General features: G+C 37.5%; 1 protein-coding gene across 2 annotated transcripts in view; it reads right to left on the reverse strand.

The window, feature by feature from the left end:
- Positions 1 to 25,340, reverse strand: part of CTNNA3 (catenin alpha 3) — a 467,065-nt gene that overhangs the window by 115,113 nt on the left and 326,612 nt on the right. For both annotated transcript variants that reach the window (XM_031053362.2, XM_031053363.2), the window contains exon 10: positions 20,881 to 21,037. In XM_031053362.2, the coding sequence (XP_030909222.2) occupies positions 20,881 to 21,037 (157 nt within the window). The remainder of the gene's footprint in view (positions 1 to 20,880; positions 21,038 to 25,340) is intronic.

A 25,340-nucleotide genomic window follows, 5' to 3' on the forward strand; every position in this document is an offset into this window, starting at 1 on the left:
ATACCACCAAAGGAGACCTTTTGTTTTGCTTTTTGCAACCACATTTGTCTATCCCACATAGGCCTTTTTAGTCATCAGTGCACTTGTAGTAAGCATGGGTAAAACCCTTCCCAAATCTTTGTTCACGAAGTCAAGACATGAGTGAATGGATGACTGTGAAACACATAATGACACAGAACCTCTGAAAGTCAAAAAGTCTCTTGGACTCCAGTTCTTGGATGAGAAATTAAATGCAACCACTTGCTTCACCCCACCTCCCACCCTGGGAAATTGCAGAAGATAATCAGAAAAAAGGTAAACCCCATACGTTAAGAACATTATAACTGAAATACAGTACAACATAGTAATAATTGTATATAGGACCTGATGAAATAAATCCACGGGTCCTGAAAGAGCTGGCAAATGAAGTTGCTAAGCCACTGTCCATCATATTTGAAAAATCATGGCAGTCGGGTGAAGTTCCCAATGACTGGAAAAAGGGTAATACAGTTGATACACTGAAGGGAAGGAATGCCATCCAGAGGGACCTCAACATGCTTGTGAGGTGGGCTGATGCCAACCTCATGAAGTTTAACCATGACAAGTGCAAGGTCCTACACCTGGGTCAGAGCAATCCCAGGCACAGCTACAGGTTGGGCAGAGAAGAGATTCAGAGGAGCCCTGTGGAGAAGGACTTGGGGGTGTTGGTTGATGAGAAAATGAACATGAGCCAGCAGTGTGCATTCACAGCCCAGAAAGCCAACCATATCCCAGGGCTGCATCAACAAAAGCGTGACCAGCAGGTTGAAGGAGGTGATCCTGCTCCTCTGCTCTGCTCTTGTCGGACCTCACTTGGAGTATTGTGTGCAGTTCTGGTGTCCTCAACATAAAAAGGACATGGAACTGTTAGAACAAGTCCAGAGGAGGGCCACGAGGATGATCAGGGGACTGGAGCACCTCCCATATGAAGACAGGCTGAGAAAGTTGGGGCTGTTTAGCCTGGAAAAGAGAAGGCTGCGTGGAGATCTCATAGCAGCCTTCCAGTATCTGAAGCGGGCCTATAGGGATGCTGGTGAGGGACCATTCATTAGGCACTGTAGTGACAGGACAAGGGGTAACAGGTTAAAACTTAAACAGGGGAAGTTTAGGTAGGATATAAGGAGGAAATACTTTAAGACAGTCATGTCAAGAGTTACAGAGTGAACAAATACGTCATGTGCTAGCATTCCCATCTATATCACCAATACTGAAGGGCATATTCCATTTTTTCAGGCAAAGCAATGTAAACATAGAATTTAACTTAGGATATAGAGGGTAATACAACATAATTGAAAAAGAGAGTATGTTTATAGCCTTAAAGCTTAAAGGCTTCTTAAAAACTTCCATATTAGTTTTGGCCTTGAATTTCCTTTTGGCTCTCAGAGAATGAAACAGGAACATCAGAAATGTATGATGTGAAGGTAGCAGTTTTTCTCTATCTTCAGAAGAACCATTGTGAAACATCTCTTGCACTAACCCAGGAAGTAATTCAGAGCTTATGTTTTTTCTTGTTAACTCCCATGACTGCTATTCAGTACACCAGTGTTAAATTACTTTTTTTGTTACAGAGTAAATTGGACAACCAAGTAATTTGGACAGACCAAACACACCATTAGGTAATCCTGAATTACTAACTCCACCTAACATGAGTATCCTGGGATCCTACCTACGCAAAATTTATAAATTCTGGTTCAGTTTATGGCACTGCTACATCACAGAACACCTCTGTAAAATGGAATGTCCATACCCTTTCAGGTACATGTCACCAGCCTCCAAGGTCAGCTGAAAAAGAATAGCTTAATAATGGAGATTTTCTTAGCACTGTTTGTTCAGTCTGTACATACTCTGTAACTACACCCGTGAGCTGCCATCTACATGCAAGCTGAGCAATAAGAGGTCCAGTGACTACTTCAGTTCCACCCACGCCAAACACAACACATGAAACAATGATAGAAAGGGGACAAATGACAAGATGTGCACAGATGTTACAGGGTCCATCCTGTGCTGTACAGGTTAATATCTCATCTTTATTTTCTCTGGCATCTTCCGTGCATTCCACAGTAGGGATCTTCCAAACAAACCAGTATGCAAATGTGTCCAAGGCTGAAAAAGGCTGAACAACTGAAGGAAAGAGAAGGTTGACGTGCACAGAATGCAGGAGAAAGGACTAAACCCCACACTTCTGCTGCCATTGTTAGATCTAAAATGAAGCAGTATAGGTCACCACTGCATTAAGTTTAATATTGTTCAAGTATTAATAGAGATAATCACAGAAATAGACAGCCCAACCTCCACTTCAAGAGCCTTTGTGTGAAGAAAACACTGCCTTTTCACTGTTCAGCAAAGACAACTAAAGGACTTACCCCGTGTAAATAGAAAGGTAAGACTCTTCCAATATCTACCAAGTGAAATCTCCATAATGGAAAAGCATAGTTAACTGGTTAATTTGTGTGATACGCATGTCATAGAATCATAGAATCATAGAATAGTAAGGCTTGGAAAGGACCTTAAGATCATCTAGTTCCAACCCCCCTGCCATGGGCAGGGACACCTCTCACTAAACCATGTCACCCAAGGCTTTGTCCAACCTGTTCTTTATCCATCGAGTGGTGCACCTATCAAATTCATGTTTCTCCAATTTAGAGACAAGGATATCGTGTGATAGTGCCGAATGCTTTGCACAAGTCCAGGTAGACATCAAGTGAATTGAAAGAAAAAAGTATTGCATGTGGCCTAATGGAAATACTGGATGAAAGGAACACATGATGGAAAGCTCACAATTTTCAAACTTTTTAAGAGATGTCAACCACAACACTTTTATGGAGAAAGAAAAAGCAAACTTGAGGCCAGATGCTAATGGAAATGCAATTAGACCTGGATGTTGTGGACTGAGATCCCAACTAGTTGCTTCCTTCCAAATTGCTAAGCCTACTTTTAAGTAATTTTAAAATCTTAACTATCAATGCCCATAACAATATCAAGGAATATAAATTAGAATGTGGTATATCCTTCCAGATACTTTGTTTCAAAGAAGACAGACACAGATTTAATTAACTGTATACTGTCGATCCACCCTGTACTAGAAAAGATGTTCAACATGTTTTCTTGCTACATCCATGCACTGCCTACATGTAAGGGGTCATTTGAGAACAGAATGCACAGACCAGTAAGCATAAATGACCCTGTTCCCACATACAGGTACTATATAGCAGTTGCCTTTCCAAATATCTATAGGCAACACATAGTCTCTCTCAACGTTCTGAAGCTCTTTCCAGGTGAGGTAGTTCACAGCCAAGAAAACCTTGCTTAACTTAATTTTCCCAAGGCACAAACAAGTTTATACATTTGCCTTAGTACATCAAATAGAAATCAGCACTGATCACAGTCCAGCTGAGACTGTTTTAACCTGCATCTTTCTTACAGATGTTTTCTCCTATACAAAATACATTAGATCAACTTTTGATTTTAATCTAAGTATCCTGCTTTCCAAAGCAGAAAAACAAATGCTAGGATGATGTACCATCTCTCTGTCATCAGTCAGTGTCTACTATAAGAGTTAGTTGTAACAATGGATTGATAAATGTTTAAAGAAATCGTCCAATTGTCACAGTCACCAGAGAAATTATCAAGAGTGGTGCACTGTACCTTCTGATTTTCCTATGGGATCTTGGTGTAGTTGTGTACTGGCCAAAAATCATATCTCAGCTGAGCCAGCTAGTGGATACTAAAGCTGTCTTTGACAAAGCCATGACTCAGACTGTCTCTGGGACAAAATCAATAGTGCTTCCTTTGCATTTCATCTGAAGAAAAAGACATGTGATGCCCTTCCACTCCACTTGGTACTTATAAGGTCTGCGTTGAAGCACTTTTTATTAAAGTTTTCCCATTCAGTTCAAGAAAATTGTGGACCAAATGGAGATATGCCAGGAAAAAAAAAAAGAGATTTAAGAAATATAATATATGAAAAAGTATTAGAAAACTCAGTTTGGTCTCCTGAAAACAAGATGGAAAATAAAAAGTACTTTTCTGCAAACCCCAAACCATAAAATTAGATGCAGAAGTATGCAGTGATAGTTTAGCCCGACCAAAATGATTTCTATCTTTTACCATCCATTCACATGATAAAATGGGAAGCAAAGCAGCTTTTTACAAAAAGTAAACTTCCTTTCAGACCACTCCTATTCCCTGGATACGGTGGTACCTTATAGTGTTCTGCAGAAAAGGATTCCAGTGTTTCCAATAATGGCGCTACCTACTACAGCAACAGACATGCTTCCAAAGACTCACAGTGCTTTGGTGAATCTCCAAAAGATTTCTGAAAGCAAATATTAATAATATCCATACTTAGATTTAGCAACTTCTGGTGCCAAAGAGAACAGGACCACTAAGTGGAAGGTGCAAGTCCCAGTATACCATTCCACGCTATCAGTCCTCCTATATTCAGAACAAAAAAAAGAAGTTGCATTTAATTCCCACCTCTTTGCTACATACTGAAGTTCAGGGAATACCCAAAGAACAATCTTATGGAACAGATTTTCTTGGCCCTTGTGGCTCTTTTAATATAATATCTACAGTCTACAAGCAAGACAGTGTCTTATACACTTTTCAAAAAATTAATCGCTGGTGATCACTTAATGTTTAAAGACCCTGGGAAATTCCATAGAACAATTTTTAAATTAATAAAAAAGTGGAAAAAAAATTACTAAGAACAAGGAAAATAATTTCTCCTCTAATTGTATTACTAAATATATTTTATCTGTATAAACTAAGAAACTAGATGATAATTTCTAATATTATTTGTTGCTAATCCATCTGAAAACACTGTCATTCTATCTCAGACAAGAGTGGCACTGAGAGGCAGGATTCATAATGGTCTGATATTTACTCAACTGCATGCATGGTGCTTCCAAAAGTCTTTTGACACATACACCAATAGTATAAAATGCACATAAGCGTGATGTCAGGCAAGAAGGAGGATCCAGGAAGTTATAGGCTAAGGCTTCATATCAATTCCTGGAATAATTATTGAATAAGATCTCATGTAAGACACTTTCAGGCCTTGAAGCACAGGAAGATGATAATGAATAAATAGCATTGATTTACCAAGGACAAATCAAGCATGGCCAAACTGATTGCTTTGAGTGACATAGGACTGGCTCTGTGGATGAGGGGAGTGCATTGATTATTGCTTACTTCAAGAACATGTTTTACACAGTCTTCTTACAGAAAAGCTGGAGTGATGGCATCTGGGTGGGTGAAGAACAAGGTGGATGAATCAGCAGTCAGGCCATCAGGCTCACAGAGGAATGGTCAGTACTTCAAAGTGAAACTGCAGGCTACTTAGGACAGCTGCTCTTCAGGAAGGGACGCTGAGGCTGCCAGTGTTTAACTTCTTCATTAACACCTTTTACAATAACATAGAACGCATCTTCAGCAAGCCTGGTGGTGACATCAACTTGCTAGACTGTCTGGCTAGTACTCTAGAGGACAGGGCTGCCACTCAGAGCAACTGTGACAAGCTCGGCAAATGCACCAACAGGCTATTGATCAGAAACTGAAGCAAAGAAAACTTAGAACTTGATGTAAGGGGCATGGAGGAGTGCGAGGGATGGGAGTAATTCTTCAATATGAGCATGGTGGAACACTTTAACAAATTGCCTGTGGAGACCAGAAATCAACTGACACAGAGAAATTGGTGAAAACGCTTTTGTTTTCAGGTGCTAAGTAAAATAAACTAACACTATTTTTAAATTGAGGAAGTCTGCCACAATGACAGTCTCTTCCTGAAAGGGGAACTGTGATGCCAAGAGATCAAATTTTGAAAAACACATACATAAAAAGCCTCTTAGTTAATAAGTAAGTCTCACATTAATAGGTACTAGGCTGCAAGGACAAATTTTTCTGAAAGAACATAGCTAGGAAGTATGCCAGAGAGTTCCAGGAAAGAGGGAGCTAACCTGGAGAAAGGTAAGATAAAAGTGTCCAGTGTTATGGACATAAGCACCATAAACACAAAAATATGGTGACTATCTCACACAGTTATCTGGAGGCTGAAAGACAAAACGTACAAGACAAGAAGAAAAAAAGGGATGGAAAATGAAGGTGAATGTTGGCAGAGAAAAGAGGGTATGGCATAAAGGCACCCCCCTTGGCAAGGTACTGGAAATTCTTCAGGATCTATCACTAGTTAGGCATGTCTCTACAGATGACTTCTGAAGGAAAAAAGAAGAAACATATTCAACTGTATAATAAATTTCTTGTTTATGTTTCTTCAAACTTCAGTGTGTAGTCTGAAACATTAACCTCTGTTCTATTCACAGAAAATTCTGTTATCAGATTTTACCTTAGAGTGAATAAAATATAGATTGAGTTGGCAGCTTCTCCTTAAGGTTCATTTTCATTCACATATGCATAAATGATTCCAAGATGTTAGCATTTAAACCAAGGAAGCTAAAAATAGAAAACCAAACAAACAAAAAAATCCCCACCACATCACACACACACACACAAACCCTCTGATAATAACATTTTGTAAAGTGTTTATTCATTACATACTTGGCAACCCAGAGTCATCAGTTTGAGTGGCTAATAGTTTTAGATTACAGAATATTTATCTCCCTGCATTACTGCAAACCTTATAGCAATATTAATCCCTTCAGCAGTTTTATTTCTTTCCCTCATTTATTCTAACATGATTACAATGAGATTTGGTTCACCTGAGATGGTAACTGCTTGTGCTTCAACCCTTGCCCTCCATTTCCTGGGCACAAAATTCAGCCTACAGACAGGCTTTCTTGACTGTCAGCTTCCCAATTTAGCATCCAGTTGTATTCCAGGACCTTAGGGAAATTAAGGAAGCAGTGTCTTATATAGTCAGCATATTTAAGCCTCTCTCCTTTCCTAGAACGTTACATGAGCAAAGCCTAGAGAACTCTGAAAACGAGGAAGTACACTGTAAAAGCATACAAGCAATTTTAATGTCTAGGTAAGGATCTGGAGAGAAGAAAGGCAAAGAAAAAGTAGACCAAAAGCATAGAGACCTGGATGGGCCAGAGAGAAACAAAAGCCAGAAAAAAGGAAAAATGTGAGTGCACCCAGCTGCACAGGGTCAGTACCTACACACTCCAGTTCTCTCCTGGGCTACAAAACCCAGGAAACACTTTCCTCCATAAAAAGGTAGGGGTGGCATGCACTCGTATAACTTGCTCCTAGCCTTTTTATTTGGCCTAGTCATCTTAAACGCATCCGTAACAACTGAATTATATGTTTTAGAGACAATCAACTTCATTATTTACACACACATGTAAATGTATTCAAATGACTTAGCCCTTAGAGTACCCATTTCTTCCCTCTGGCTATAAAAAAATGAAAATGCTTATTCTAAAAATTACATGAGATGGTTCATATTCCCATTATCCATGATACTGTGCAGGGCAACAAAGAATTTTTAATGTATTAATACTCTGTAATATGATGCTGACTTTGTAGGACAAGATAGAAAAATAATTCATTGGAGATGGTAACAGAACATTAAAGAAGAGACAAGGAGGGAGAAGAAGAAATAGAGCATTCTTGTTTAATCTCTGGAAATCAGCACAACCACAAATCATGGTGCAGTATGTCCTCCCACATCCAGCTGCTACTAACTTCCAGAATGAACAAATTTTACTCAGACTAGCCATGTCTCAGCTATGAACCTAAGAAACTGTTTTAATAACCATTCTCTTCTTAAAGAGTATTCTCTTCACCAAAGCACCTATAACCAACATACCGTAAAATTTTTTGGTGTGTAATTTACCTTTCTAAAAAAAGCAAATTGAACTTCAGCTTCTTCAAGTATAATGCAATAAACCACTTCAATCCCATGTTAACTCCTGGTAACACTGACAGAATGTCATTTGGCCTAGACTAGGAAACTAGGCAGCAGTGGACTAGATGACCTTTTTTTTTTTTCTCAGCTATTGCAGGTAAGACTGATGGTTCAATGTTATGTTGTTTACATTAGAAGTCTAATAGTACACATCTATCTCTTACATCTGATCACAAATGTGGGGACTAAAAACTACCTCCCCTTTCCTCTACCATAACAACTAGTACTTCAGTGGACCTGCATTATACACCCAGTTTTGCTTAACTGCTCCAAAAAGCACCTGCACCATTTAAATACATTTACACCTAAAACAGTAAGTGTTTCCAGACAGATGAAAGAATCCATTAATTAATCAGCATATATTGCTCATCTCCTATATCGCTTTTCAGAAATACAAGTTTTAGTGAACACATCATGCTGGAAGAACATTGCCAGGTAACCTTAACTCTGCATTAATAGGTTAATTGACTCTTGCCTTTTACTTCTTCACTGAGGTGTGAGGTTGGTGAATGAGCGATAACTGTCAAAATAAAACGGGAGAATCTGAAGGGGGTGGGGAGGAAATCACTGCAAGGACAACGAGGTTCACTAGAATAATTAACAGTTGCTCAGACAGGTTGTAAAATCTCTGTTCTTGGTCCAAACACAGTGTGGGCCCAACTGTGAGTAATAGGACAGACTAAACATTGAGGTCCCTTGCAACCAGAATAATTTTATGATTCTGTGATAGAGGGAAAAAACAATAAAAACTGTCAGCCAAAAAGACGCTGGGCTAAGGCAGACCTATCCAGGCTCTACAATTACTGAAACACCCTTCTCTGCATCAGCAAGTCCTTTTACAGATATGATCATAAAATTCATCAGAACACTTGCCACCAACTGTCAGCTTTAATTTAGACTTTCCTTCTCAGTTTGTTATCTCAGACATAATAATTACTTTTCACTCTTCCCTTCAGCTACTGGATAACAGAGAATTGTTTGCCTTACTAAACAAAAATATGGCTGATTTCTTATGTGGCATTCAGTTCATAAAATACCCAGGAAAACCATTTTCTTTATTCTCACTCTGGGCCTGTTCCCTTCATTTACAGCAATGCACAATCAAAGCATTTATTATTTTCCATAGAACACTCACACTCGTGGTTTAAACCAAGCCGCACAGCTCATGCACTCACTCCCCCCTTGCTCCCCCAACTCCTGGAGAGTTAGGAAGGAGAATCCAAAGAATGTAGGTCCCACAGGTTGAGATAAGAACAGTTTAATAGCTAAGGTATAACACAATCACTACTGCTACTACTACTAATAATAATAATGATGATAAAGGAAATAACAAGTGAAGTGAATACAACATCTCACCAGCCGCCGACCCATAACTCACCCCACCGTGCCCGACCGAGCACTGACCGCACCGACCGGTACCTCCTTCGATCCCCCTGAGCCCTCGCCCTTCCGGGTTACTCCCGGTTACATCCTGGGCATGACGTGCTATGGTATGGAATACCTCTTTGGCTAGCCTGGGTCAGGTGTCCTGTTTCTCCTTCCTCCCAGCCTCCCCTCCTCCCTGGCAGAGCATGAGGCTCAGAAAATCCTTGGCCAGAGTAAACATTTGAGCAATAACTAAAAACATCGGTGCTATCAGCACCATTCCCAGCCCGAAAGTCAGAACACAGTGCTGCACCAGCTACCAAGAAGGAGAGAACATGACTGCTACTGCTGAACCCAGGACATTCACTCTCAAGAAAATGCAGGAGACAGCTTCCCTTTCTGTCACCTTTATGAACCTCAGCTAAAAATTTTGGAAGGTTTCTTTTTCCAGTGGATGAACTACAAAAGAAGAAATACTTTTCTTTGGAATTTTTATTTTTGCCATTTGATTCTTCATTCCAATCAGCCTTTCAGCCATGTACTGGAACTGTCTTGGGGGGGAGAATTCTTAATGACAAGAGAAGATTCTCCTTCAGCATACAAGCAGGAGTCTGCATCATACACAAAATGCTCCATAAGCTTTTGTTTGGTCTTTTGTGCAGCACTTGCCCCCTTTGAAGGCAGAGTTACTCACACAACTGATGAATTAAAGCAGATAGAGGCTAAAACAGGAGCTGTATTCTCAGTGATGTAGTTCTCAGTAGAAGTAGAGATTCAATTTTCCATATCATTTGCTCTGCCAAAAGAGAAGAGCTGAAGTATACAGTTTTACTGCCTTAGGTGAAATATGAGTTGGCCCTAAACAGGGCATAAATAAATCTGTTTTCTGCCCCTCTGTGGTGGTGAAATGGAAAATTTATTGTTGCTTTCTAAATTCTGCATTGAAAATCCAAATCTAGCTAAAATATTATTTAATTTCATAAAAATATATCTTAAAAACTCAGAAAGGTCTTGATATATCATAAATCCTTAAATCTAAAATGGCAAAAGCACTGTTCCCTGAATAGCAGATAATCTAGAGTAATTAGTTTATGCCAGGAATTACAGTTTTCCACTGAGCTCCAGTCTCATCTCACTAGAAATGAAAGCCTTTTGCACAGTGAAATAACTAGGCAGATTACACAGAAACAGTTCATAGCACACATCTTAAAAATCAATGTATAGCTGATATCCTGGTTATTAACTTCAGTGGAAATGCTACTGCATGAAGACCTGGCCCTTTTCCTAGTTTGGACCAAAAGCATGAGGAAAAATCTGCAATCACTAGGGAACACTCCATGCCTGTCTTTGAATCAGTTTAGGATTTGGTCAATTTAGCACCTTCAAAAGATTTAAGAGGAGGGAATGGGGGGAAGGGGGGGGGGGGGGGGGAGAAGAATTAACAAACATTAAAATTTACTACCTACTTCCTTTTGATGAATTAGTGGTGTATAACTAGAGACCTTTTGCATTATCTGTTTTACAATGCATGCAACAAAGCAAACCATATTATGTTAAATGGTAGCTATTTCATTTATGTCTAGAAAATAATGTCAAAAAGTAATAGCCATCTGCCACTCTGATAATTGTCCAGGTGAAAACACTGACTTTATGATACTATTCTCTTGTAACAGCTCCATATCTGCTATAGTGAATATCTGATGAACACCAAATAATTCTGTTTGACAGAATAGCCAACCCACAGATAGGGCAAATGTTAACAGAGGAAAAACTAATTGACAAGAAATAATTTGGGGTAGGAAACTCCAAAGTCTTCCATCAAAAGTGATAAATTTTAAGCTGTGATAACTTTATCAGTTTTCCTGGTGGAAGCATTATCCTCAAATTGCATTGTTTACTGCTGAATATAGTTACCTCTCAAAGTATCAAACTTGCAGAAAGAAAAGCTGCCTTTTCATTAGGTCAGTTTTTCCACTGAAGTGTAAGATGGCATGATTTTTGGTGGTGATGGTGGAGGGGTGGTGGTGATGTTGGTTCGAGCATTTTTGGGGGACTGGGGTTTTGTTTGGTTTTAAAGGTTTAATCTACCATGCACCACATTTCTGGGGCCAAATTTAATATCTCTGCTAAACTTATTGATAACAGCAGCTCAGACACCTCAGAACTTGTGTAACCTGTGAATTCAATTATGCACATTCCTTGATTTTGCACCTTTTTTTTTTTTTCTTCCCCTAATGTGCTAAGGATTCCCAGCTGTGTAGCTGGAGGTTCCAAAGGGCAGATATCGCCTTGCCCTCAAGAAAACCTCATTAGTATCTTGCTGCTTGTTATCAAGTTCACAAGAGAGGAGCTTAAAGGAATATATCACATTTAACCATCAACTTTTACTGCATATGCATGTACATATGTCTGTTTTCTCAAGTTTCATTTTTAAAGCAAATATAGGTTGGACATGCTGCACATTAGCCTAGCTGGCTGTCAGTAGGAAAAGCATATTCCAGGAGTTTCCAAACTACAGCACAACTGGAACCTGCTCTCCCAGTTAAAGATTTTGTTCTTATCATACAAAGAAGTCTGACAATCTGTACCATAGTAGCACAGAATCACAAATAAATTAGCACCACTGCTCAAAAAATCTTCCATTATCATTTGGTTGTACTTATTTAGATATAATTTTTTAGAACACTTGCATATGCTGCCAGTAGGCCCCATTACATTAAGCAAGCAGATCAATTCCTGCATAGCTGCACAAAACCATTAAAAGCTATTGCCACAGCTGCAGCTGGAAAGCTATTAGCAACCAACCTGTTAGGAAATACATGCACAAAACATTATTCCCAATCTGCATCAAACCCATGCATCTTTGACCGTGCTCCAAAGACTGCCGCATCTGAATTCAGCCACATCAGATACAAAGTGAATTCCAAATGCATGAGCTTTTAAAAATCTGGAAGAGGCTGCCAGCAATTTGCAACAAAGGTTGTGATAAGAAACAAATCTTGCAAGTAACTATACCTCAGCAACAACTTACTGAAATTCAATATGGAATTAAATATGAAATTTCAGTTTGGTATGGAAACTTTAACAATCCAGATGACTAAATCCACAGCTGAACTGCACTGCCTAGCTTCTTACTCCTGCCTGCTTACTGAATGACTTGATCTTATCCTGTACAGCTTTGCAAGAAGTTCACCACTAAAACTTTCCCATGATGTTACTAACAGGTACAACAAAGTCTTTAATTAGAAAATGCTCATTTGAAGTAGCAGGGGTTTATGGGACAACATTTGCCAAAACAGTTTCTGAAAATCAGCGTGTAATACATGGTCCAATTTAGTGGCTAGAATATGGCATATCTAAAAACAGTCTCTAAGAATGCATCAGTTACCTAAGAAGTGTAACACCATTCTAATGTTTGCCCTTGAGCCTAAGCAATCAGTATTAAAAGAGTAATTTGCATGTATATTGGTGTAACAGGGACTGTCTGCTACTTCTGAGGCAATCATATGGACAGCAAAGGGAGAGGGCAACACTACATTTTCAGTTAAAACAAAATGGACACAATGCACATCAACAAATTTGCAGGAACAAGATATTCCTCTAAAGGAAACTGAAAACGAACTGTTGCATTACTTGTTATGACATGTAACATATCAAGTTCTATTAGCCTTGATAATACAGTAAGAAAAACTGTGTACTATGGTGGTAACTTTTAAGGTGTTTGATGGAATGAAGTGAAACAAACCTACATACAAATAATTTCTGTTGGGCAAACAGGTAGAAACTTTTATATAAATTGAACAGAGAGAGTTCTTTAGTAATAATCATACTCAGATGAGTCAAAATAGCTTCGTAGAGAACCATGTATCACAAACTGGAGATTTTTAAAGGTGCTAGTGAACAGTAAGATAAGGGATTCATTTGATAACTACAGACTGGATTTCCAAAAGGCTTTCAACTGCTATGCCTAGACAACTCTGAGATAGCATGGGATGACATATTTTCCTGGGTGCTAATTCTCATAAAACAAAAAGCAAAGATAGAAATAAGCAGACTGTTTTCACAATTACATAAACCAGCAGTTCCATGGGGATGGGCTCTGAAATTGCATTATTTGATTCTTTCAGAAATAATATAAAAAGAGAGTATTGAAGCAACAAAAGAGGGAGTTGTTTTTTGTTCGCATTTTCTCATTTGAATAACAAAGAACTGAAAATGGGTATCACAGTAACAATGATAGCCACGCTCATAGAATCATAGAATAGTTAGGGGTGGAAAGGACCTTAAAGCCATCTAGTTCCAATCGATGTCAATAACATCAAATTAATGTGTATAATGAAAAAACAGCCCTAAGTCTCTATAAAGTATTTAGCTGTAAATTAGTTACTTTAAGCACAGAATTTCTGAAGCCAATTAAAAAATTCTAGAACACTTTCTCAAGAATTAGAAGTTAACAATGCTAGGATCTTCCAGGATAGTACCTGACAGTAATGAAAAAAGAAGTTTACTGTTCCATCATAAACCATGATATGTCTACGTGCTGCAAATATTTATTGTCCTTACTTCCATCTAAAAGCATCAATTTCAGTAAGCAGCAGGACTAAAACCAGAACAACCTACTTTTTCACTAAATACACCTCTATCTTGTTGAAATAATAGTTATATAATGGTATGGAAGACAGACAGGTTAAAATGAACAAGACACAGGGAAGGATATGCCCAGCAAGAGCACAGTTGTATGATAGCTTCAACAGAACCTTCAGGTGGGTCATTAAACTGATGAAAGCTATACCAACAGAAGCAAACTTTGCGTGCTCACTGACACATGCACAGAGCTTTTAGTCTTCATGAAAAAGGGAAAAATTCAAAGCCATTTTCTTATACTACAGGTGAGAACCACAAAGAAGGAGCTCAACTGTTTTAGCGCATTACTTACTATCCATAAGCACATGATAGCTGAGCCAAACAAACTTGAGATAAATGGTATTGAAACCCACTTTATAATTTACCTTCCTGTTTCAATACTGTTTCACCTTAAGTAAGTGCATGTACCTCTACTTAGATTCTTATAGCTCTTTGAAAAAGCATGACATGGCATTTTGCTAGTGCAAGCGACAAAAACACAGCATGAAAACATAAAACGTACTCCTAAGTGTCTGAATAGCATCTTGCTCTTCTCCCCTATCTCCATAGCTACACTAAGAGTGAATCTGTAATTGGCAATTTTTGCGATGCTTTCATCTGTAAACATGCTACATAGACTGGAAAAGTAGTAATAAACTGAACCAGAACTTTAAACCATTGATGGAAAACAAATTACACCAAGAGACATAAGCAAGCCAGAAATCTGAATCATTCCATTACTCCTCATCCAAGTATTTACAGAATATTTTGTAGTTTATTTTGAGTGACTTTAACTGTCCAGATTGCCTTCTTAATGATTGTAGCTCTCCAAAGTGCTTTGAAACATGAGCCTGATCAAAATCTAAAATTTAATGCCATAAATACTTACAGACCTAAGCCTGGCCTTAAGATTCATTGTATTTGAAAGCTATTCATCAAGCATGGTTTCTTTAACAGAAGATGTGGCAATATTATAAGGTGATCACAGACAAAAATTTGATTGATGGGCCACCCAGTGGATAAGGACTTGGCTGGATGGCCGCATGCAAAGAGTTGCAGTCAATAGCTCAATGTCCCACTGGAGACCAATAACAAGTGGTGTTCCTCATGGATCAGTGTTGGGATCAGTCTTGTCACTAACATGGACAATGGGATTGAGTATGCCCTCAGGAAGTTTGCTGACGACACTAAGCTGTGTGGTTTAGTTGGTACATTGAAATGCCGAAGTGGTGGACTTATGTCTCAACTCTGTCTCTGCCTGCATTGCTTGTATTCCTTGTAGGCTTTCTGTAAATTTATGATTGGTTGCAGAGGATGGTTAATTTAGGTTTGGTACAGCTCTTTCCTGTCTTAGTCTTCCAGATTCATGAGTTTAGCCTTATCCACCAAGTGGTCCATCCATCAAATTTATGTCCCTCCAGTTTAGAGACAAGGATGGCATGCAGGACACTGTCACACGCTTTGCAGAAGTCCAGATAGATGACATCAGATCCTGATGCCCCTATCCAATCATTTCTATAGCCCCATTATAGAAGGCCACCAAAGTGGCCCTTAGTGAAGCCATGTTGGCTGTCACTAACCACCTCACTGTTTGTCACATGCCTTTACATGGTTTCAAGGAGAATCTCCTCCATGATCCTGCCAGGCAGAGATGAGACTGACTTTCCCATGTCTTCCATTTTCTCCTAGGGAAGCTTCACTAAAATCAAATAAAAACTACTAATAAAGCAACCAAAAATGTTAGGGTTTGGGTGGCTTTTTTGGTTGTTTCTTCTTGTTGTTGTGGTGGGTTTTTTTTTTCTTTGGTGGGTTTTGGGTTTTTTTGGGGGATTTGGTTTTTTTTTTTGCACCAACAAAACCTGCTTGTTCCAACAGCTTTACAATAACATTCTATCTTTTGCTGCTTTCCATGAAGTCAAAGTAGTTTTTGATGGCACAAGTTTACATTAAAAGGCAACTTCTGCCTTCTGTTCTAATGTTGTGGTATCTCACTGTTTACGCTTGAAAGACTTAACATACTCTTAGATTGCAAAGGAAAAATTAAGATATTGGGAACAAATTTCTAGGCTGCACAACTTCAGACTTTTAGGAAGTTCCTCGCATGCACTGCATTTGGAGTATGTTCTTCTCAACTGCATTGAGTGGGAGAGTCAACTTTTCCCTGGATTTCCTGTGAAAGTAAGTACATCACAGTGGAACAAGATTATTACAGGACCATGAAATATGACTCTCCCTCTTGCCAGGAGTGATTTGTTCCAATTCTTTAGTGAAAAAAAAACCAACACTCCCTTTTGCCTACTCAAGTCAGCTTGAATGATCTTTAGTCTTATCACAGAATTGCCTTAGCAGCCTCAGAAGTCTTTATCTAAGACACTTCAGTCCAATTTCTGCAGAGTTGAACTGTGGGGCACATCTGTACATAAGTATGATGTATACAGTAGAAAAATGAAACATTCTCCAGATTTTACTGCAAATTGATGGGCTGATGTTTAATGTCCACATTTAGCATTATCAATTGATAGCAGTAGAAACTGAACAGCAGAGTTACACAAATCCTTACCCGAGGCACACATGTAAGTCATTCAACTCATTTTCATTCCATCAGGTAAATGGCAAGTAAAAGAACTTCCAGTAGAGAAACAACAAACTAGACATTAGGCAAAACCATCTCAACATCTAATGACTATAAACTACTATTTGGAATGCATTTACACTAAAAAAAAAATCAATTGAAAGTGTTGAGGCTACAAGAAGCAAAATGCATTTCTGATAAATTTTATTTTAAGGAGGTATTTGAAATGGCAGAGAGCAGAGACATCATTACACTGGGAACACAACAGGAGAAAGTCTATGTTGCCTATGTTACAGTACATGAGGACGGATGAGAATAGAGATGAGTAAGGGAGTATTTTTATGAAAACATTAAACTTCAGTTTTGGCAAAAGAGGAGCTAACATTGTAAAGACTAAATGACAAACCAAAACTCAGATATTATGAAAGGCTGGAGAGAAGTTTCGGTAGATGTAACAATCATTGTTTGGGCACGGATATTAAGAAGAGGACACAAAAGCAGCACAAAGATTGGGCATTCAAGCTCTTCAAGACCACAGAAAGTAAAAAACACAGATCCTGAGAATTTTCTGTATATAAACACATTTTTGATGCCTTTCTTACCAATGTAGTTGTTATAGTAGCTAACTCTTGGACTAAAAGATCTACCTCTTACTGGTTTTCTAAAACATAATAATATTAAAATATTTAATAATGCAATTAATTTGACATTGCAATTACACATCATCATCAGAAGATGAATATATGTATACAAAGGAAGGAAACACATTTGAGATTTTCCATCTATATCCAGAAAGTTTATTAATATAGTTTTGAATAGAGGGTAGTAAATTGACACAGAAGAATCAATATTAGAAAATGAACATCATTAAATATTTTCAGCCTAACCACATCAGGAAAGAGACACTGAAGAGTCAGTTTATGAAGGCAATTGAGGATAAAACTTAAAATTCACCAACATAAAATTACAAGCATATCAAAACTAGTTTCCTGGTAATTCATGCATCAAATGCAATAGCACATTTCAATTTACTTATATGAATCTAAAAACTTCACATCATCATGATAAATGGATGACAGTAGTTTTTAAACTTAATGTCAATGGGTTGTAAAGATTAATACCCTCATTCTTCCTTGCATAAATTAATTATCCAAAACTGACAAGCTGCTACCAATTCTCTGTTCTTAGAAAGTATAATAAATCTATGAACAATGGTATAATAATTTATACTATTTTGTAAATGCAATGACATTTCTAATACAATTCACTAACTCTTTCTTTTATAAGAAGCAGACCTTCATTTAAACTGGCTAGTTGCAATCAGACCTCTCTTTCACTTGTAAAGATCAGATTTCATCTACTTTTTTGTTTACTGTAGTGCTAGTTTTCCTTTGAGCACAGTATCACATACAGATAAATAGCAAGAATAAACCACAACTGAAACAAGCAAAAAATATTTCATGATAGGTGAATCTGAAAAGGAAAGACCAATACACTTACAAAAGTAAGAACAGCATTATTAGCACTTAAAAAAAAACAACAAAAACCAAACCACAAACAAACCCAAACTTTTCAAATGCTCACAATTCACCCTTTTTGATTTGCCACAGAATTCTCCTTCCCCTAGTGCCACATCAGAGAACTACATGAATCACAACAGGAGAGACGCAGTTTTGCTCTGTGCATATGTTTTGTTTCACATGTGGCTTGTGAAGAGTCACAAGATCTTTTAATGTGGAGCTCAGTTCCCTTATTCAGCTTATTTTAAGGACAAAAACATCCTGAATTCAATAAACATAGGAAATATACCACTTGCTACTGAGCTCTGCACAAAAAATCTGCAGTGACATTACATGAGTTACAATGTACTTTAAAAATGTTCATAACAGAAACACAGCTAAGACTACTTAATTTGCCCTCCAAATGATCCCCCAGAATAACTCACATTATATATATATACATGTATACATACATATATATATATATGTATACATACATACTCATCATTTTATAGAATGACTTGCCATCCAAGGCTCAGGTGACACTGTGAAAAGGGCTACATAATGTATCTTTTCACCTCAAGTCTTCACCAGCAAGTGCTCCAGTCATGCTGCCCAAGTCACAAAAAGCAACAGCAGAGACTGGAAGATTGAAGAACTGCCTTCTACAGATCAGGTTTGAAAACATCTACATCAAGCTCATGCACAGGTCCATGGGATCTGACAAGAAGCATCCGCAGGTCCTGAGGGAACAGACAGATGAAGTGCCTAAGCTGCTACCCATTGTATTTGAGAAATCATGGCAGTCTGGTGACGTTCCTGCTGACTGGAAGAGGGGAAATATAACTCCCATTTTCATGATGGGAAAAAGGAAGACTGAGGGAACTACAAGCCAGTCAGTCTCACATTGGTGCCTCACAAAGTCATGAAGTAGATTCTCTTGGAAACCATGCTAAGGCACATGAAAAATAAGGTGACTGGCAACAGCCAGCATGGCTTCACTAAGCATAAATCATGCCTGATAATTTAATGGCCTTCTGAGGCAAGTTGACAATGTATATGAATAAGGGCAGAGCAACTGACATCATCTACCTGGAGCAGAGCAAAACAGTAATGGTGCTATAACACTGAGGAGTAGACAGAGTCACTTGCACTATTCCTTGCAAGTAGCCTTAATAATTACTGCTTTGTACATGAGCTAATAAAAACCTTAAGTATCTTCTCAGAGCAAGAAAGTTATACCACCACAGGTAAATATCTATTCACAGCACACACTTAAGAACAAGCATGACACTGAAAGTTAAACAAATTAAATTCACATGTGCCAAAATGTTCTACCAAAGCCCACAGAAGATGCTCTACACATGGTTTAGAGCAGATATATGTTTATATTTTGACCTCATGATAGGTAGGCCTGCACATTACTGCTACTTAGTTACAGTTTCTGCTTTACTTATGGTGAAATATTGTCAATCATTCACTTGTGCTTAATCAAAGAATATAAAGTACATAAAAAATGGAATCTACTATGAAAATAGTAGCTGCCCAATTCTCCCCCTCCCCAAGTTATTACTGGAATGTTTAACTTTATTCTTCAGGTCAAGGAAACTTAAAAAAACATCTGTAATATGTCATTTAAATGAATCATAGTTGTAAAGTTAGAAAGAACCATTTAGCTCAGTGAATTTTAAAACTCAGGAGACTTCACAGTAGAAGATAATTCACTTCCACTACAGCCTATCTTACACAGAGAAAATTAACCTCTGGTTATTTTTTCCTACACTAAAATGCTGAGATATACTTAGGAGAGTAACTCAATACACTTGCAATAATTACAATAAATTCTTCTACATTCAGACCTAAATCACTTGCTAGGTGTATGTCCTGGCAGCTGTAAAGCAAGGAGAACTTTCATGCTTACAATTTTTGTATTGTAATACCCATATGTTGGTCACTGGGGGCTCCAGTTCAGCAGATTCTAGTTACCACAGTAAAGGTGGTATTTCTGAAGATATGCAAGTAACCTTTAGAACAATGATATATTCAAGCTAAATCTCCCTCTAGACAAGATTCCAACCTCATGTTTAGTAACCAAAGAATATTTTGGGTAAATTAACTTAGTTCTAACTTAATTTTTAATGGTTTCACACTACTGACATTTGTAGAACCATTTATGTTCTAGATTGCTGCACAAACCAAGTAATTTTAACAAATTAAATTAAGAACAAAAGACATGCCCAGATTAAAATGGGCAAAGCAGGACTCACTTGCCATCAGGAAACACAAAAGTTAAACTACATTTAATGATGATGAGACACAATTTTCTTCCTGTTCAGGTTACAAAAGTCAAAAACATAGAATTGGGATCTTTGAACTGCAAGGAAGAAAACAAATGTTTCCTATCTTTGGCTTAAATGTTGAAAACACTCACTGCTTCAGTCAGTACAATATACTGCTACCAAAGATCTTTTCAGTGAGAAGACTGAAAAGTACATTTTTCTTGACAAATATTTGCAACAGTGAAAATTTGGGAAATGCTACAGTGCATTCCACAGTAACTGGAACACAGTATATTGTGAGAATCTCCTAGTTTATGTATATGCACACTGATACTTCCTTTTCTAGAAGGAGACTACTCACAGCTGCAGAGAGGATTTTGAAACTTAAAAGGCAAATGAACCTTCGAGGATGGATAAATGTACCCCCTGTAACATACTCATTCTGCTTCATGCAGCTAGTTTGCTCCAATAACTGCTAGCTGGGTCCACATTGTGCACAATATAAATATATACTGTACTTGAACATCTTAAACAGAAGCAACAGCTTCACAAGACCTTACACAATCTAAGCTTCCACTGGTTTCCTGTGGAAAAGTTTTACTAAAAGTTTTTAAAGCATATAAAAGAAGAGTCAGATTCTGAAAATTGTCATACCTGATACAGCAAGAAAATCATCAATACTTATTATATCATCCACAGCTTCAGTAAGGACATGGATGTGATTCTCCCATGTACTCCTATACATCTCCATGTTGTTTTTCACAACTTGACTTTTTGGTCTGGCAGCAAGAGCTAAAGCAGCATTAATAACCTGTACCAAAAATAAAGACAAAATCCAACATAAAAATAATTATGTCTTCAGAAATAAAATCTAATGCTTTACTTAAAACTGCAGAGCAGTATTTCTGTTCTCTAAGCGAAAGCAATGTTCAGTTTTTGTTTCTGTTCTCAGCAGGACTATCAGGAGATGTTGCTTACTTCATCTTCCATGAGCTTTTTAACTAACAAAGCTAAAAAGGAATATGATAGCAAAAATCCCAACTTTTATTTTTAGTTGGAGAATTCATACAATTCCAGTTTGCAATATATTAATACAAAGAGGCTTTTACTTTCACAAACTTAAAGCACACACTAACTGGTATGATATACATCAGTTTTGAATTTAAACTCTTTCAGGAACTGTTGCCACAGAGCTTATTATGGAGTATCTTCACTGACAGAGGTATTATCAGCCTCTCATAATGACAGAGGTAAGTTTTGGCAGGACAACAGGTATCTCTTTTAGGATCATTGGCATGGGACATAACACATACTACATTTATATAAAAGCCACAGGCTGATATTTCTATACCAGTTAGGCCTAAAAATAGTAACTAAGTTCACATGAAGAGGGTAGATCCTATCTCTCCCTGGAAGGACTAATTAAAGACAGAAATATTGGATCCTAAAGTGATTACTTCTCTAGATACCTCTTCAATCAATTAATTAGTTAGAGGATTTTCTTCCTAATACGGCTTTTTATTGATGGTTTACCTATAAATGTTAAATTAATACATAATCCAGGCAGAACTGAACATTAGCCTTATACTAATCTTTTTTTCCCCTTCCCAATATTGCTCACTTATCAAGGGTTAAATTGTTTTAAGACAATAGAACACCATGTGAAGAAAAAAATGGGAAGAATAAAACCAAAATGCCACACAAATCCCCAGTGCTGACAGTATACATTCCTGAAATGTCCTGATACATTATGCCACTGTAACCAAGTCATATTTCTAATTCTAATCCCATCTGATGTGTCTTTTACAATAATATCAATCCTCTTGACCCTGTTCTGGCTCATAAGCTAAATCATAATCAGTTTGGTTTGTATTTTTATATATCACATGAATTTATACAATAGGTGAAATTTAAATAATGGTGAACTTACTAATGACTCTCATAATCAAGGAATGTACATCATTAGGTTTTCACAAACACTGCTAAGACTGGGTCTTTTTACTAACACTTTTGATGAAAAGATCATGTGCTTATTACTTTACCAGCCATCTGTAAAAGACAGAGTATGCACCTACACTGAAGGAAAGGGTAAGATTTCTTCACAAGTGATTTTTAAACAAAATACAAGTCTGTCCTGTAAATACAAACACAAATGGATCTTAATCCCCAGCAACAAAAAAAAAAAAACAAACAACCTCAATAGGCAGAACAAATTTAGAATTGGAACCAAGTGGACAGGTAGCAACAAAAATGCACATGTGTTTATAGTGTGTCAGTCAAATGCAAGTCTGCTATGCCAAGTGATAGTGAACAGAAAAAGTACTGTCAGAGAAACCAACAGTCTGAGAAGCAAAGCCAGAATTCCTGAAAAACAAACCATGAAGCAAATGTTTTGCTCTACTGCTGTACTTTTAAAGTTTTTAGGTGGAATATAGCTATGCATTTTGGTGCACCATACTTCTAGAATGACAAAGAATTTCTTTCCCACTGAAGACAGAACCACATGAGCATCATCATTATAGATTAAGAAACATAAAAACATGACAAGACTGAAAAAACTGAAACTGGTCCAGAGAAAGAGAGAACCTAAAGAGAAAGAGTAGCTGCAGAGATTAAATGAATTAACTGCTCTATATGCATCATGAAAAGCAAAGAAGCTACAAACTGAGAAAAACAGTAAAAGCTACAAACACTACCAACAAAAAAAAACAAAATCCCAAACAAACAAAAAAAATCAACCAAAAAGCAAAAAGTTCTCCATTTACCTGAAATTCTCTAACACATAAAAACAATAATTTGTTTAAGATCAAAATATCAAGCACACCAAATGCTGAACTGAGGAAGATGACATCATTCATTTGTTATCAGTTCCATAAAATAGCGCTAACATGCAATAGTACATGAACATATTAGGATGATGTCCAACATATTTTTGTAAACCAAGAATGGAATTATCATAAAGATGTTACTTGATTTTAGATAATGATATAATATGCTTAAACACTGTTTAAATGTTTTCTAAATGTAGCCAATCAGGAGCACTAACATCTCAGAATTACTATTGAATTAGCAGCAATCTCCACTGGAAACCCTTCTTATTCTGACAAAACATCTGCAAAGTTATGCAGAAAACCACAGAATGCACTGAATAAAGCATATGTGGTCATTCTCCTCATCTTCCAGATTACTAATACCCAAATTATTTCATTCTGAACAGATGAGCAATTAACAGTTTGATATTCTTGTGTCTGATCAGTGTTTAAAAAAAAAAGGCTACAAAATGTCTACAAAATAGAAAAATAAAATACTAAGCAAAAGCACCTCAGAATCTACCACCACCTGCTATGGTTTCAGCAGTTTTCCTATGAAACAGTTTTTTTGAAAGCTCAGTTCAGCTCACCAGACATAGTGCATGCACATAAACAAGTTTAAATGCTCATTTAAAAGAAGCCTGATTTCATGCAGTATCCTTAAAACTAAGCCACTGACTTTTAAAATAGTAGATGTTACAAGCAGGTGACAGAATACTGCTCTAACCAGGGCCTAGAAAGGACTTGGAAATGACTATTCTTTTTCCTTTCTGATTATAATTTTGTTTGTGCTATACACAGAGTTTTCTGCACAGCTTTCAGACATCCTTTCAAAAAAGCCTCTTCCTTGTGTTATACAAGTTTATTTTGTCCATACTCCAGGTCTACAAAATCTGTAGCAAAAGCATTTATCAGCTGTATCAATTGGCAGCAGATCTGTCTTAATGGTGCATAATTCTACCACTAAAAGCAGGCAAACAATTTGTGTCTCATATAAAAAACACTATCCCAGTGCTTCCCCCCCACACACTTTTTTTTTAATGTCAGGAAACATATATGGTTAAGAAATTGAATGTACAAGAGGTGCCTTATATTTTAATTTGTAAATAAAATTCTCTCCTCCAATAAAATGTAGGAGGGAAATCATAGTAACTTCCACGGGAATTAGAAGAGCAGCTCTCCCAGATGAATGCTGAGTGCAGCCTGCTAATTTTAGCCTGCTGATTTTAGTACTGCTAAAATCATACATAGTTTCTAACATACAGAAAATAGTACTAGCATAGCACTGCTGACACAGATTAAAAGGTTCATCCTTTATACCTTATCAAAATGTAGAAAATAAAAAATGAGTCACCAGGGACTTTGAAGCCATATTCAGATACCAAAGATGTGTATATCCTAGGCATAGGCAAAACACCATAATAAACCTTCTGCCTATATCCCCACACACTTATTTGTAGCACCATTTTGGAAACATAGCGTCTTTTCCTGCATACATTTATTTATGCTTGGATAGCCAATTGCTTCTGGCTTCTCAAATAAGTCAACAGATTACTCAAGTAGCTGCCGGCTTAAATTTCCATTCACATACATTGCTCCTACTGAAAGCTCTCTGAAAGTACAGACTTTTTTCTTTTTTTTTTTTTCAGAGTTAAAGCAAGGAAATTCAGAGCATATTGGGGTACATTTTTATAAAGGTAAGTGCTCAGCATTTTCCTCTAAGTACGACCTTTGGCAATGAACTTATATTTCAAATAAATTCTTCAAAGCAGGCAATGACACACTACGCTAAAGCCAGTCTTAACTGACTTCCAATTTTATCCGTTATACAAACTACTTCATTTGGTTATTTAAACAAATGACTAAAATTCCATACATGCAATTGTAAGCAGTTTATGAACTAGGCTTTACATCATCTTTTTATTTATAGAATCATAGAATAGTAAGGTTGGAAAGGACCTTAAGATCATCTAGTTCCAATCCCCCTGCCATGGCCAGGGACACCTCACACTAACCATGCCACCCAAGGCTTTGTCCAACCTGGCCTTGAATACTGCCAGGGATGGAGCATTCACAGCCTCCCTGGGCAACCCATTCCAGTGCCTCACCACCCTAACAGTAAAGAATTCTTCCTTAGATCCAATCTAAACTTCCCCTGTTTAAGTTTGAACCCATTACCCCTTGTCCTGTCACTACAGTTCCTGATGAAGAGTCCCTCCCCAGCATCCCTGTAGCCCTCCTTTAGATACTGGAGGGCTGCTATGTCTCCACACAGCCTTCTCTTCTCCAGGCTGAACAGCCCCA

Source organism: Melopsittacus undulatus, chromosome 4 (genome assembly GCF_012275295.1).
Source record: "Melopsittacus undulatus isolate bMelUnd1 chromosome 4, bMelUnd1.mat.Z, whole genome shotgun sequence".
Classification (NCBI taxonomy): Eukaryota; Metazoa; Chordata; class Aves; order Psittaciformes; family Psittaculidae; genus Melopsittacus; species Melopsittacus undulatus.